The sequence below is a fragment of the Vulpes lagopus genome, chromosome 9 (genome assembly GCF_018345385.1).
Source record: "Vulpes lagopus strain Blue_001 chromosome 9, ASM1834538v1, whole genome shotgun sequence".
Classification (NCBI taxonomy): Eukaryota; Metazoa; Chordata; class Mammalia; order Carnivora; family Canidae; genus Vulpes; species Vulpes lagopus.
The window spans coordinates 70,914,954-70,930,862 of NC_054832.1; the positions used below are offsets into that span (position 1 = coordinate 70,914,954).

Here is a 15,909-nt window from a genome sequence, read left to right on the forward strand (position 1 = left end):
GCTTTTGGTGTCATATCCAAGAAATCATTGCCAAATCCAACATCATGAAGCTTTCTGCCAAGTCTTTGTTTAGGAGTTTCATACTTTTAAGTCTTGCATGTAGGTCTTTAATCCATTTTGAATTAATTTTTGTATTAGATGTTGAAGTAATGGCCCAACTTCATTCTTTTGCATGTGGAAATCCAGTCTTCCCAACACCATTCATTGAAGAGATTGTCCTTTTCTCATTGTATGGCCTTGGAACCCATATTTGAGCACATAAGTGAGGGTTTATTTCTGAACTCTCTATTCTATTCCATTGGTGTATATGTCTGTCTTTCTGCTGATTTTGAGTTTGTTTTGATTACCATAGCTTTGTAATATGTTTTTGAAATCAGGAACTGTGAGGCTACCAGCTTTGTTTTTCTTTCTTGATTATTTTGGCTATTAAATTCCATATGAATTTTAGGATTTTTTTTTCTATTTCTGTAATAGATGCCACTGAGACTTTGATAGGGATTCTGTTGAATGTACAAATCATTTGGGTAGTATGGACATTTTAATGATATTAAGGTTAGGATTACATATGTTTTTTATTTTTCTTTAAAAAAGTTTTATTTTGAATTCAAGTATAATTAACATACAGTGTTAATTTCAGTGTATAATATAATGATTCAGCGATCCTATATATTGCTCAGTGCCCATCACAAGTATGCTCTTAAAACCCTTCACCTATTTTAGCCATCCCTCCACCCACCTTCCCTTGCAACCACCAGTTTTCTGTATATGAGTCTGTTTTTTTCTTTGTCTCCTTTTTTATTCATTTGTTTTGTTTCTTAAATTCCATATATGAGTGAATCACGTGGTATTTATCTTTCTCTGATTTATCTCACTTAGCTTAATATCCTCTAGATCCATTCATGCTGTTGCAAGGAATAGGACTATATTTTAACAATCATGTGGAAGAACTGGTTGTCTATGAAGGCTACTTGTGCTTTGTACGTCATTGTCTTATTAAAGAAACTTACTTTACCTTCTCTCTAAGAGGAGGAGTGGGGAGATTAAGAATGGGAAGGAAGGGTTATATAGCTCCAGCCCAAGCAAAGGGTTTCAGGTCATTAGAACAAGCTAAATTAAGAGGCAAGGTAACTAGTAAGTATCTCTCTGATTTAAACGTTTGTGGAAATTATCTGATGCATCAAAGGACTGTTCTAGCAATCCTAACTCTTGTGATTGCATTGAAATTCAGAGTAAGTATTAATAGTGAGCATTTTACTTTGAGCCCTGGCATTGTAGCTCATGATTAATTGTTATTCACGGGTTTAAAGACATTAATAGGCTAATAAAAAAGTTACCTAGTAGAATGATAAAGCTGGTTCCTGCTGTCATTATTCTTAATTTATGAGTTATTTTCCTTTTGGCTCAGATTTTCTTTGTAATGGGCAATGTCTTCTTGTCCCATGAATATAATTTCTTCTTTGTAAATATATTTAGTATAGGCTTCTGACCTCCTGTTTTCTGTATTGTGCCTAGAACTTCAAGTTGTGTTCTTCCACTTGCTTTGGTGTAGTTCTTTCATATTAGAAGTTGGTGGTCTTAGGCTATCCATTCATATCTAAGTGTGAATCGTGTTGTTCTGTGTCACTGTGGGTGGGCCTTTTCTGTTGGGCTTCAGTATGGGATGATATTGTAAAGACCTGGCTCTTTCAGATACTCCTATCCATACCATAGGTCTTTTCTCCATAGCTGTTTAGTTTTTGTTGTTGTTGTTGTTGTTGTTTAGTTTTTTCTAAAAATAATCTACCAAACTCTTTCTGAAATGGTTATGTCTTCCTACTTTTTACACCACAGCCCTGCTTTCTACTATGTTTGATGTCTAGTTTGGAGCCTCGTGTTCAGTTTTTGTCTAGAAAAAGCTGTGCCAGAGTGAGGTAGGGTATGCATCAGGGGAGGGGTGTGGACTACTGACTCATTCAGACCCACCGACCCCCCCAGGCTTTCTCCCTACTTTCTTCGTACCTGACACCTGCGATTTTGGGACTTTTTGGAAGTCGTATGACTTGAGTTGGTTTTCTCCTGATTGGTGACTTCTCCTGGAGGTGTCTGCCATTCTGGCTTTTGATCACTGCCGATTCCTCCCATCCACTTGCTGTTTCTCACGGATTTGTTGCTCTCATCTTTGTTTGAGACTCTTCAGTTTTCTTTGGTCTGCGGTCTTGCCACTTAAAAAATATTTTAATTTTTTAAAGATTTTATTTATTTATTCATGAGAGACATAGAAAGGCAGAAACATAGGCAGAGGAAGAAGCAGGCTCCCTGTGGGGAGCCTGATGTGGGGCTTGATCCCAGGACCCCAGAATCACGACCTGAGCTGAAGGCAGATGCTCAAACACTGAGCCACCCAGGTGCCCCTTAAAAAAATATTTTAAGTCACCAGAATTTTAGTGGTGTTTCCAGAGGGAGCAGAAATAGACATACATGCTTGATCTGCTATATTTATTGGAGATAGCATCCTCCAGCACACCAGAACTCCAGTATCCCATCCCCACAAGAGTTTTTCCTGTTAAATCTAGATGCCACTGATATTTCCTGAACAAAAAACACTTGTTTTCAGTTATTTGCCATGTATTTGTTTCTGTGGCCGGACAACTAAATTAATACTTCTTCTTATTTCCTTATTTTGTTTTTAAAGGTTTAAAACACGTAAAACTTTAAAAAGAACTATATTTTAATCCTATTCGGTTTGGTTTACGTATTTCTTCAATACCAAAGCATTAGACTGATTATTGTAGGGAAATATCTAGAGACGGGCCTCTCACAGGCATATGATCTTGTGGAAGTAGGATGAATGCCACTAACCGAGAGGCAGGACTTGAGAGCAGAGGGGCTGTGCAGCCTGGAAGGGGCGGTGGGGAAGCCTGGTGGTCAGTCAGCAGGAGCAAAGGATGAAAACTCTGTAGGTGAGAGAGCCCCAGGTTTTGTTCAGACAAGAATACGTTTTATTTCAGAAATTTGGGGTTTCTCCTAAAGGAATTGAAAAAATCCATCTGTAATTATTTTTTATTTATTTTATCTTTGCTTTGGCTGGGCAGGACTATCTGTTGCTTTTTCCTGCTGAGTAGAGAAGAGCATCTGGTACATAATATACACTTCATAGGTACCTGTTAAATTAACGAATGGACAAACACTTTGGGAACAAATGCTTTAAATACTCTTTCGTGATACTTAAAAAATAAATGTTTTTGTTTGTTCTGGTTTTTCCAAATTCAGATTTTCCTTGCTCCTGCTTAACTTGGAGGAATACTACTTTGAACAACATACTGCTAATCATATTCAGAACAAGGGTGGTCAGAATGAAAGGTAAGGAAGATTTTTGGATCTCTGTGAGACCTTTCGTTTGTCTGATACTTTAAAAATTAAATGTATGGTCATGTAGATTCCCTCCCTCTTTTGTACTGGGAATTAATGAGAAAGGAGGACTTCAAAGTTACTGTCATAACTTCAGATGTTTTCTAAAGCTGGGAAGCAGTTTGTATGAATTCCTCTAACGTGGGTGTCTCAACTGGACAGGATTGATTCATTCTAGCTCTTTTTTCTTGTATCACTTTTGTACTTAATGTCTCAATTATTTGGGTTATGGTATTATAAAGTAATAATCATAAAATACCAGAGTGGCAGGAAAACCAATACTTTCAAAAGGAATAATTGGATTTGAACTGGAAGCAAAATCAGTTTTCTCTATGTTGTAATAATTACTGCTTATTGCTATAAAAACAGATTCAGTTTCTTTGACCATACATTTTGAAAGCTGTGTACAAAAATGTATAGTGAAGTTTTTTTGGTTTAAAAGTGCCAACTTGGGGAGTTAACTAAGATCAGAGTTGTTCCTGCAAAATTGTATCTGCTACTTATTTTCTTTGGGGATGTCCCTCAACAACTACAGGCCACAGCTTGAACATGTTTTGATATCAGATAAACTTTTTAATTGTTAGTGCTCTTCAGGTTTTATCTTGAAAGGACCGTTAGAGCCATGTGGTATTTGTTCAAAAAACAACCTAAAGTGAAAATCACTTAGCTTTTTGTTTGGGAGCTTCTGACGTGTCTGTTCCATAGCATTCAGATTAGACAGTTAAGTTCATTGAAACCAGCACCTTGCTTTCTTCTGCAATTTTGCCCATATTCTTCTCCCTAATTCTGTAACTTTGTTTTTCCTCCCAGTGCTCCTCTTCCCTATATCATAACAATGTCTTGCTTAAAATTCAGTATATTTATTATTAAGACGTAAATATAAGCTTGCAAACTGAGACCTGCTTTTGTAATTTTTAAGTTATTATTAGAGTTCAGTGGGACAACCCGTGGAAATGAATTCAGTGGTATCTCGCAACATTAACCTATTGCTCTAGGAAGGCTATTTCAAGAAGGTACCCGGGGAAATACACAAAGGGACATATGTAAAAGGTTATTTATCATAACGCTACTTGTAATAGCAAAGTGCTAGAAACAATCTAGTAGGAGACTGATTGAATAAACAGGGCATGTCCTCACAACGGAGTACTCTGCAGCTGTTACAACAGAGTGGAGAAGTTCTGTATAGTGCTGTGGAGTGAGCCCTAACGTATATTTAGTGCAAACAGTAAGGGGAAGAATACTGTATATTGTATGCTGTCTTTCATATCATTATGAAAGGAGAAGAATAATTTTTGGTATTTTTAAAAATATTTTTTAAATTAAAATAATTTTTATTATACATTTTAATTTTTAAAATTTTATTTTTTCATGAGAGAGACACACACACACACACAGAGAGAGAGAGAGAGAGGCAGAGACACAGGCAGAGGGAGAAGCAGGCTCCGTGCAGGAACTCCAACGTGGAACTTGATCCTGGGTCTCCAGGATCACGCCCTGGGTCGAAGATGGTGCTAAACCACTGAGCCACCCAGTCTGCCCATTATACATTTTATTTTTTTTTCCATTATACATTTTAAAAAGCATAAACTAAAAGCTAACGAGAACAATCATCTACACAGAAGAAGGAGCAATGGGGGTGTGATATAAAATGGCAATTAGACTACTCTGAATATCCCTTATTTTATAGCTTTGTTTTTGGAACTGTAGAAATATTTTACATATACTTTAATACAGAATTAAATTTCAGAAGAAACACTGAACCTTAAAACTCAAAAAGAAAATGAAACAAATTAACTTAACTGTATATGTAAGTTAGAGGGTTAACCACAGAGAAGAATTGTTTTAATCAGCTTCACAGCATAGTAATTTTTGTCTCTGATGTGGTATAGCCACAGTAGAAAAAGAATCACAAAAAATGATGTAAATGTTTTAGTAGTAATATTGCTGTAATTTTTGATATTATTAGTTTGAAACTGTGGTTTAGTCACACGTGCACATAGATTTATATAGTTAGAGGGAGCAAATGAGTATGTGTTGAGGCCAAGACCAAGACTTGCAGGATGAAAGATACAAATCTAACAGTAAAGGAGTTAAATTCAAAGCCTAATCTTACATTAGAATTGGGAATGTTTACACGGATGTATATACTTTCCTTTTAGAAGAAAGTATTTTCTAGCACTCCCCTCTGAAAAGGCCTAGAAACAACCCTATAGCAATGATCCCCCAGATTATGCTGTCTAAATACTTTGTCCCACTAACAGGAATGAAGGCTTTGTGAGAAGTGGCTGAGTCTAAGTCTGGGGCAGGAAGGGTACGAGATGAACCTGGGAGATCTTGTCCTGCTGGCAGTAAGGGAGGTACCAGAAATCTGTACATTCAATTAAAAGGACATAAGGGTCAACTTGAAGAATTGGGCAACAAATGGGACAAACTACACATCAAAAGAGAATAATGCCTGCAGTGGTGGGAGATGTATCATAATCGTTAAAACCCACAAGTTCACAAGATACCTATGTTACCTGGCAGGGATCCTAGGACACCAACTCACTTTTCTGAAACTTGATCAATAAAAGTAAAGAATCTAGCATTTTTTCTGCTTTCCTTGTACAGATTGTACTCAGGGTAACCAAATCATAGATAAGTACTGGAAAGTTGTTCTTTGTGGATTAATTCTAGGTAATAAACCCAGGAGTCATAAAAATTTCAGCCCCTAATGAATAATGGGATCAGGTTGGCAAACTCTTTCCCTGAGGTTAAAATCTGGCCTGTCACTAATCCTTAATTACACTGCTGTTCTTTTAGTTAATGCTTTAGCATCTACTTTCTAGTTAAAAGTTGTATTATGATTTTTTGTGACTTTATGTTCATAGATAATAATCCTTTATATTTTGATTCCTAGGAAAATCAGAGGCTCCTTAAAAATATGTTCAAAATCAGTTATTTTTGAACCAGATGCCATATCTCAGCCCATCATTAAGGTAAGTGCATCCTAAATGTGAACAGAGACATTCCTACTGTTTGTGTATATGTTACCCTTGGATATTTTTGTAATATTTCCCTCTCGATTTTATCCAGATTCCTTTGAGAGATTGTATAAAAATAGGAAAACATGGAGAAAATGGATCCAACAGACACTTTGCAAAGTATGTCATTGTCACTAAGTGTTTAATTTTACCTCTACCAAAAAATTATAATTTTTTAATGACTTTTGTCTGCATTATAGGACAAAATCCGGGGAGATCTCACTCATTTTCAGTCAGGTAAGCAGCACACAGTAATTATTTTTTACTAACCTGAATGAACATATATATACACACTTTTTCTTTTTTTAGCACAGTAAAATTATTTGTAGAAATCTCAGATGAAGACTGTTGGAATAGATGTGTACATGTTTTTAAAATTGAACCATTAAGAACTATATTTCTTAAAAGCTGTGGTCCCTCATGAGATCCTTAATGTTTATAAAGTTGTGTGATACCACAGGCCTGTGGTTTCATCCTTGGGAATCCTGACAATCCCCCAGTCATGTGGGGGTTCAGCCAAAAGCCCTGCAGTCCCTCCTCCAGCCTCCTGGCCAATTAGAAGGTGGGAGACAGGCCGCACAGCATTGAGGTGGATCTCAGGGTGACTCATGGTGCAGCCAAGGCACCAACTCAGGACATGCCGTCTCGTACAGTTATGAGGCTTGGGGTCCTGACCTTTTTCATCCTAAATTTATTCGGCACACATTTATGTACCTAGTACTGTGCTTGATATTGGCAACACAGAGAAAAATTAAAACACAGCTTTTCTCCAATCATACATTTAGTTCATCTATAGATTTTTTTTTTTAAACTTATAAATAAGAAGGGAGTACAGGGCCTCTCCCACTTGCTTTTTGCTCTGGTTTTTACCTTTTTTCATTGCTAAAATGAGAGGGTTCAAGATCATGTTGTCCCAGATATATGCAGAGTTCTAGTTTCATGACACATTCAAAGGAACATCCTTCCTTCGTCAAGTAAATGTAGGAAAAGCTGTGAGGAGCAAAGACACAGCTTTCTTTCCTTCAGGACTCGACCCAAAACCTTAGCACACGGAAATGCCTCAAAGGTCTCAAGAGGCGATGGTTGGGAGCAGAGGGTGTTCCCAGTGATATTTGGATCACTTGCCTCTTCTGTTCATGGAACACTTTTCAATTACATGGAAGAGTATTTTATGAAAGCTAGGAGATATCAGCTTAGGTACTTTTCTGTGTCTGCCTTCCATGAGTTGATGAATCTTAAGGAAGAAAACATTTCACAGCCTATATTTTGACCTTATGTTGTTTTAATTGGCATATGTGCAAAGGGTTGTAGCCATCTTACTCTGGATGGTAGGGGACACCATTATTAATTCTGGCCTGCACCTGTGCTCTCATTATCTCTGAAGTATCATTCTGCATCATGGCCTTATGCTAGAAAGTCCATATCTTGAAAGGAAGAGGTACTTTTTCAGTCAGAAGGGTGGTTTCCATTATAAAAACAATCCATTTTAGTATATTTACTTATTAGAACTTATTAGAAGAGGCCTCATGTCAGGTAAACTCAAAATCAGCTTAACATCCTGGGGTGACTAGCCAGCAGTTAGTTACTCTTTCTTTCTAGAATTATTTTGAGCTTCCTGGATTAAGTATACAATCAAAAAAACTCAACTTTTGTGGGTTTTGATTTCCTGAAGTGGTCACACTGTTTCAGAAATATGTTAGGGTCCTTTAGGCTTTAGAGAGTTTTGCTTCCAGATTTTCTTTTGTAGAATAAAAAGAGGTGTATGTGTGTAAATTATAGTTTGTATTCATGCATTTATATATTCAGTAAGTATATTCAAGGCTATGAAGATACAGGGAAGAACAAAATATCCCAAGTCCCTCTCCCCATGGACTTTACCTTGAGATTAGGGCAACAGACAGTAAGCAGACGTCTTCTATAATGAAGGAAATGCATACAGGATGTAAGGGTAGAGAATGATGAGGAGGGCATGTGCAGCTGTAGGCAGAACGGCCGGGGGCACGTCCCCAAGTAGGTATGTATGAAGGCACACCACTCTGAAGCCCTGAGGGAATTAGCCAGGCAGGATCCTGAGCAGTGGAGGCCCTGAGAGGCAATAGCCTGGCTGGTGGCAGGCCCGGTGAGGGTGAATGTGCCTGAGGCAAGGGACAAAGGGCAGCTGGGAAGGTTGGTTGACACAGTGTCAGGGTCTGGGTCATGGAGGGTTCTCGGGCCACAGTAGGGAGTCCCAATAAAGCACAAAAGAGAACCCCCACCCCCAGAGAGCTGAAAAGAGGAGGGGTACGATCTGATTTGTATGTATTTGTGAATCTCTTGGAGGCAGATAGAGAATATGCTGTAGAGGGCATGAGCAGCAGCAAGGAGAGCCTTTAGGGGTACTGAGAACCTAGAGGTTTCAGACCAGGGTGGTAGCAATGGGAGGGTGAGAGGTGGTCAGTGTTTGGATATATCCTGAATAAAAACCTGATGGATGTGCTGATGGGCTAGCTGCAGGGTTCAAAGGGAAACAGGAATGACTCCAACAGGGTGAGCAGCAGTGGCTTTATTGCTGTAAAGAAGCCTGGGGAAGAGCAGGCTTTGTTTAGAATGTGGCCTCCTGGAGGCTGATGGGCATTTGGGAGCATTGCTCTGGGCTTCAGGGAGGAGGTCAAGGCGAGAAAGATAAACTGGGTGAAGCCTTGGGGCTGAGTGTACACAGAGAGGTCTGAGGACTCTACTAGGGGGAGGTTGGGAAGAGAGAGGGTCCAAAGGAAGGCAGAAGGAGTAGCGGGTGAGGCTGCAAAGGGCCAGGAGCTGATGGCTGGAAGCCAACTGGAAAGCTGCTTCGAGAAGAACCATCAGCTCTGTCATGTACTCTGAGAAACAGAATGGAGGACGTCCTTAGAATAGACTCTTGGGTTTGGTGACATGGAGGTTCCTCTGAACCTTTTATGACCTTCTCAGGAGGGGATTCCACAACACATTGCAGAATCCAAGAGAAAGTACAGTCAGCTCTTGCAAAGAGTTTTGCCACACAAAGGAATAGAAATGACAAAAGGAGGATATAAGACCAAGGGAGGGTTTTTATCTATGGTTTGTCTCAAATGGGAGAAAATGCAGGAAGCATGTTCGATAAGCTTTCGAATATCCTAGTCAAGTGACTGGCTCTGATGGCCCAGGCAGGTCCTTCAAAACAGGAGGGAAAGCAGGGCGAAGGGTTCTTGCTCCATGTTGACAGCTCTAGGGGGCACAGGGGGCAGTGGCGTTGCTTGTTGGACATGGTTACTAATACATAGTGTCAGCAGGTGGCCATGAAACACCATGTGCCCAGATCACCTCCAGAGAAGAGGAATTTCTTTATGTTAAAAAATGTAGGGGCGCCTGGGTAGCTCAATGGTTGAGCATCTGCCCCGTGATCCTGGGGTCGGGGGATTGAATCCCGCATTGTGATTCCTGTCAGGAGCCTGCTTCTCCCTCTGCCTATATCTCTGCCTCTCTTTGTCTCTCATGAATAAATAAATAAAATCTTTTTTAAAAAGTATTTCATACGACAGTGAGTTTGTTTTACCCATTTCTTACAAAATTTGCACTTAAATTAGCTAGCTTCCTTCACTGGTGTACTTGGTTACCTGGTACAAGTACTGGCATTCATAAAACATCCTAAGTATTTTATTTACCCAGTAATGGTTGCTACCTTGTTGCCTTGATGAATCTCTCTTTTTTTAAGATTTTATTTATTTATTCATGAGAGACACAGAGAGAGAAAGGCAGAGACACAGGTAGAGGGAGAAGCAGGTTCCATGCAGGGACCCCGACATGGGACTCAATCCCGGGTCCCCAGGATCAGGCCCCGGGCCGAAGGCAAGCGCTAAACCACTGAGCCACTGGGCTGCCCCTTGATGAATCTCTTTTTAATGTAGTGTTTGTTATTCTAACATCGGAACTTTAAAGTCATACTAATATTAACGCAAGTGCTTTTGGAAATAGAGATTATGTAACAGTGATCTAAATTTGATTCACAATATCCTCATTTATAGCAACTCATTACTATGAAAATTTTTATTTTACAAGTATCGATTTGTCTTTCTCAGGTGTATTTCATTAAAGAACACAACATTGTTGCACCATATAAAATAGAAAGGGTAAGTACCACTTTTCATTTATTCCTAGCAATTCATATCGTTTTTTAAGCAATAAGATTCTGTGACTTTATTCATAGCATCTTTAATCAAACATACTAATAATGAGTATAGTATTTTAAAGCTTGTTACCAGCAGTTATAACAAAATTACCCAAGGGAACCAGACTTTAGTCCAAGACATTTCAATTAACTTTTTGGCCTAAAAACAAATGTGTCTAATGGTGGGGGGGGGGGGGGGGGACTTAAATCATTAGATGAGAAATTGAAATCAGAATATGTATCATTTGTAAGATTATTTGCTGGATATTACTGAGAATATAGTTTTTAAAATGTTGAGAAATATTTATAGGTTATAAAATACTCTTGAGAGCTCAGTTATAATTTGTAAATTGTCTTAATTGGGAGAAGCTGTGAGTAGGTTTGACTACCATGTTTGGTTTTCCAGGACCTGTCACATAAGCATAAGTGTTACATTTAACCATACTATGCTTTATTGAATTCTTTTGCTTCAGCTTAATATATATCAAAGGGATAACTTTTACCAAAAAAGAGTCTTTATAGGACCTACATCAGGCTATAGGACCTACATCAGTGCCCTGTATAGGGACACCTCTATAAATGAGGAAGAGCCTCACAGGCTGAATCTCTGTCTCCGCAGCTTCTCAGCCAGCACTTAGGGAACACGTGGGTTAGTTACATGCTGTGGCCTTGGGGGTTTATGCACAAGAAACACTTATATGTGCTAGTCAGAAACTGTAAATATGAGATTTAATTACTCCCAGGTGGTGCTGTTGGCATTTGGGGAAGGATAGTTCTTAATTTTGTGGGGCCATCCCTTACAGTGCAGCCTGCTCCTAGCCACTAAACACCCCCTCTTCGCCATTACCCCTACTGTTGGATAGTATCTCCTACATTGACAGAAGCCTCATGGGGGTGGTGGGTTACCCGCCCCCCCAAGTTGAGAACCACTGCCAGGGGGGATTGGGGCTCTCCCTCCTAAGGCCCTCCTCATATCCACTGGAAGTGCCAAGCTCTTCTTGGCTCTTTGAAAATTTCTGTAAAAGGAGATTAGGGAGGTTGTCTGAGGCAAAGAAAAGCTCTTTTGTTCCAGTAGGAATTAGAACACCCAAAGATTTTCAGATTTCAGAAAGAGGGCGATGGTGACACCGATGGTGACCATGAGAGATGGCAGACTAGGAAGCCCTTGCTCCTCTCATGAAGACACTGATTCAATCGACAGTACATGGATGATGCCTTTTGCAACAAACCTGGAAACCAACTGAGAGGCCCTGCTCCCCAGGTTAGCATGAACTCAGCCTCATTGAAGCTGATAGGGGCATTTGCAATAGCCTTTCACTGTAGGCCCTCCCGTGACACAGTACCACGTGATGGGAGAGAACTCCCAGCTCCCAACTTCTGCCTGGAGGGAAAGACAAGACTGGGCCGTGTGTCCAGTGTTCTGTTGGGGTGGTTGCCCAAGGGACTGGCTTCTGTCTTGCCTGTCTTGGAGTGGGGACAGGACCTGGCATATGCCCTAGATGCCTGGGGCCACTGAAAATAAGAGCTGGACATCAGGCTGCTGCTCCAGGGGACCAGTGGTCTAGCAGACGGAGGACAGTGCAGGACTCTCCTGGCAGACTCTCCCTCAGGACAAAGAGAAGAGGAGAGCATGTGACACATGCCATTAACCTTCACAATATGTAGTCACCCATCTTCCCAGCACCAAAATATTTGAAGCGTACATTGACAGAATTGGAAGGAGAAACTGACAGCAACCTAATAATAATAGGAGACCTCAATTCCCCACTTTAATTAATGGATAGAACATCTGTACAGAAGGTCATTTAGGAAACAGAGGATCTAAACAACACTGTAGACCAGATGGACCTAAGGAACACATAGAGAACACTCTACCTAACAGCACAGAATCCACAGTCTTCTCAAGTGTGCACAGAACATTCTCTAGGACATCAAATGTTAGGTCAAAAAATGAATCAAAACAAATTCAAGAAGATTGAAATCCTACCAAACATCCCTTCTGACCACCATGGAATAAAACTAGAAATACATGGCGGAATGAATATTCACAGCTGTGTGGAAGTTGGACAACGCCCTTGAACAACCAGTGGGTCGAAGAAGAAATAAAAAGGGAAATTGAAGAATATCTTGAAACAAAATCGAAACCAGAACACACCTAAACTGAGAGATGCCACAAATGTACATACTAAGGGGGAAGTTTGTAGTGATATGTGCCTACATTAAGGAAAAGAAACTTCTCAGATTTAGAAACCCAACTATACACCTCAAGAAACTAGAGCAAGAACTGCAAACTGAGCCCAAGTTAGCAGAAGGGAAGAAATAATAAATGTAGCAGTAAATCTGACAGTGTCTGCTCACCTGGAGCTCACCTTCCAGGGTGGGGTGCAGGCAGACATGCACAGGTCAGCGGGGCGGGGGGCGGGTTGCAGGTGTTCTTAAAGGAATACGGCTTGACATGCCACTTCTCTTTGATTTGATTTGTTTCCCTTTTTTGTCAGGGCAAAATGGAGTATGTCTTTGAATTGGACGTTTCAGGGAAAGTGGAAGATGTGGTGGAGACGTTGCTTCAGGTAAGCCAGCACCGTGCTCAGGCATTCATCGGGCAGAGAATTCAAAGCAAACTTCAGCAGAACATTTAAAAAAAAAATCATATTTACACATCTCACTGAAACTATAATTTCTTTTATAAATATGAAGCAGTTTACTTGAATATGTTGAATTTGAAAACTGTATATTGGGAAGAAGTCATAGATTTATGAGAAGTGATCTTAACCGTTACCAAGTAACAGAATGATTGCTGTGTTTCATTTCTAGTTCTAAGGAAATACCTATATGTTGTTTTAGAGAAAAAAATAAATTCTTGTATATTTGCAATATTTTAGCTTCACAGAGCATCCTGCCTCGACAAACTAGGAGACCAGACTGCTATGGTAAGAGTTTCTAAAGATCTGTGTCTTTCTTGTGAATTAAATCGTACTGATGGTTTTCTCATAAATACTTTTACATGGTTCTATTTTCATAGATAACAGCTATTTTGCAGTCACGTTTGGCTAGGACATCATTTGACAAAAACAGGTAAGTTAATGATTTCATTCTCTGAATCTTTTTTTTTTCTAAAGATATATTTATGTATTTGAAAGAGAAAGAGAGTGCATGTGAGTATGGCGGGGCGGGGGTGGGAGTGGGGAGAGAGTCTTAAGCAGACTCACCACTGAGCCTGAGATCATGACCTGAACCCAAATCAAGAGTCAGATGCTTAACCAACTGAGCTCCTGAGGCACCCCTCACTCCCTGATTCTAAAAGGAGTGGATGTCTTCCACCTGGAGGCCTCCTTCTGCTTGTCCTGAACCAGCTGCGTTACCATCTGTGTCACCCTGACCTGCGCGTTGTGGCTTCTCTATCCTGAGTATGGCCATTGTGCCAGGCCCATTGACCAGTATTCTCTAGGATCTTTCTAGTCTGTCACCATCCTTTCCCACTGTCATTGAGGCCACCATCACCTTCACTTGGAACACTGTGACAGCTGTTAGCTTGCCCACCGGACCCCTGTCTTCCCTTCTCCTGTCCTGTTTTCCCTACTGTCCTGAGTGTACTTTGAAAATGCAAGTTTTCTAAAGTACTTGCTTAATTATGTCACTTGTCTGTTTAAAGCTCTTCAAGATCTCCCATTCCCTTCAGGATAGTCTTAACCTTCCATGGCTTAGGTTCCAGCCCTTGTGCACAACCCTGGTCGCTGGTGACGTGACTTAATTCTGTGTGCTTGCTATCCACATTTATGTGGATCCCGCACATGTCCCAAGGTCTCTTCCCTGCGACCTTTGTATGCTTGCCTCTGCTTAGAGTGCTCAGCCTCCTTCCTCTTTTGCACCAGGCTGACTCTTATTTGATTTCAGCTTAGCTGTCGGTTGTTATGGAAAGTCTTTCCTGACCCTTGCTAAGGTACCTTGCTAAGGTGTCCTGCAGGGGCCAGGAGACACATTCCACTGGTCCAGTGTTTTTTTTTTCATTGATTTTCTTGGATTTTCTAAGTATATGATATCTCATGCAAATGATTATGCTTTTATATGAATCTGTTCTCTTATTTCTTTCTTGCCTTCTACGAAGTAGATTTGCATCTCATCTGTATCCCCACTGTAGCAGTCACATAGCTTTATATGAAGTAGCTTGTGGTATCTGCAAGTTCAGGGCCTCCCATCTTATTTTCCTTTTTAATTTATGTCATCATCGTTCTTGGCCTTATGCCACACTTTATATAAATTTAGAAACTGCTTGTTGAGTTCCAGAAAATAAAGCTCCCCAAGATTTTGATTGTGATTGCAATGAATCACCCATTTATGTAGGCCTTCTGTAATGTCTTCCTTAAGGTTTTTTTTCCATAAAGGTCTTTCCTCTCTTGTGTTAGATTTATCCCAAGTACTTCATATTTTTTGATGGTGTTGTAAATGGTGTCCTAAAAAACTCACTTTCTATTTATTATTGATATATACAACACAGTGGGTTTTTGTGTATTCATTTTGTTGTCAGCAACCCTGCTAAACTTTCTGATCAGTTCCATTGACTTTATGTATAAACTCTGTAACGTGGACAAAATCTTATGGACAAATTATTGCAGGGCCTATTCACTATAAATATATATATTTTTTTAGATTCTTATTTTAGATTTCTGCATTTGTAATCACTACAGCTTAAGGACAACGTAGAAAGTATTGGTTGAGTAGATTCATTTATGGATTATGATGTGCTAGGCTTTTGCTAGAAGATTATGTTTATATATGAGATTAGTTTGTAATATTCTGTTTTATTGTGATCGTTGTGAAATTTGTGACCCTTCACTTCATTTGAAAGTGTTGAAGAACTTGCCAGTAAAGCCATCTGGCCAGCAATGTTTCTGTGTTTATATTTGATTGCTGCTTTTTCTGTTTCACCTACATAGCATTAATTTTCTTTCTATTTTAATACTTGCAGGATATGCTAAGTAAATGGATTGCTGAGGGGAAGAATAGCTTCCAGTTCAGCAAGGGAAAGGAATAAGAATAATTAGTTTCTTTTGACCTACTTAGAATGCATAATTCTTCTGAGTAGTGATTTTTTCAATCCTGGATTTCAGTGTGACATTAATTTAAAAAATGGCTCACTCTGGAAGTCTTAATTTAATCCAGTCTCTAAAATGTTAGGCTGAAGAATCTGGGGAAGAAACTTGCAGTAGAAGATAAGATACTCTGGTGTTGTATACATCCTCTCAAAGAAAAAAAGGAAACTTTTGCCAAAGTGAGCTTTCATCATAGTTCTGAGAAGATACTTTCTTATTGAAGAAATGAGGTGATAACTATATTTATTTT

The 15,909-nt window shown here is 39.5% G+C and overlaps 1 protein-coding gene across 3 annotated transcripts in view; it reads left to right on the plus strand.

Annotated features, from left to right (window-relative positions):
* NSMAF (neutral sphingomyelinase activation associated factor) overlaps positions 1-15,909 on the plus strand; it is a 57,575-nt gene that overhangs the window by 14,571 nt on the left and 27,095 nt on the right. For all 3 annotated transcript variants that reach the window (XM_041768857.1, XM_041768856.1, XM_041768858.1), the window contains exons 2-9: positions 3,250-3,339; positions 6,287-6,365; positions 6,463-6,530; positions 6,611-6,647; positions 10,481-10,531; positions 13,068-13,139; positions 13,452-13,499; positions 13,592-13,644. In XM_041768857.1, coding sequence (XP_041624791.1) covers positions 3,250-3,339; positions 6,287-6,365; positions 6,463-6,530; positions 6,611-6,647; positions 10,481-10,531; positions 13,068-13,139; positions 13,452-13,499; positions 13,592-13,644 — 498 coding nt within the window. The remainder of the gene's footprint in view (positions 1-3,249; positions 3,340-6,286; positions 6,366-6,462; positions 6,531-6,610; positions 6,648-10,480; positions 10,532-13,067; positions 13,140-13,451; positions 13,500-13,591; positions 13,645-15,909) is intronic.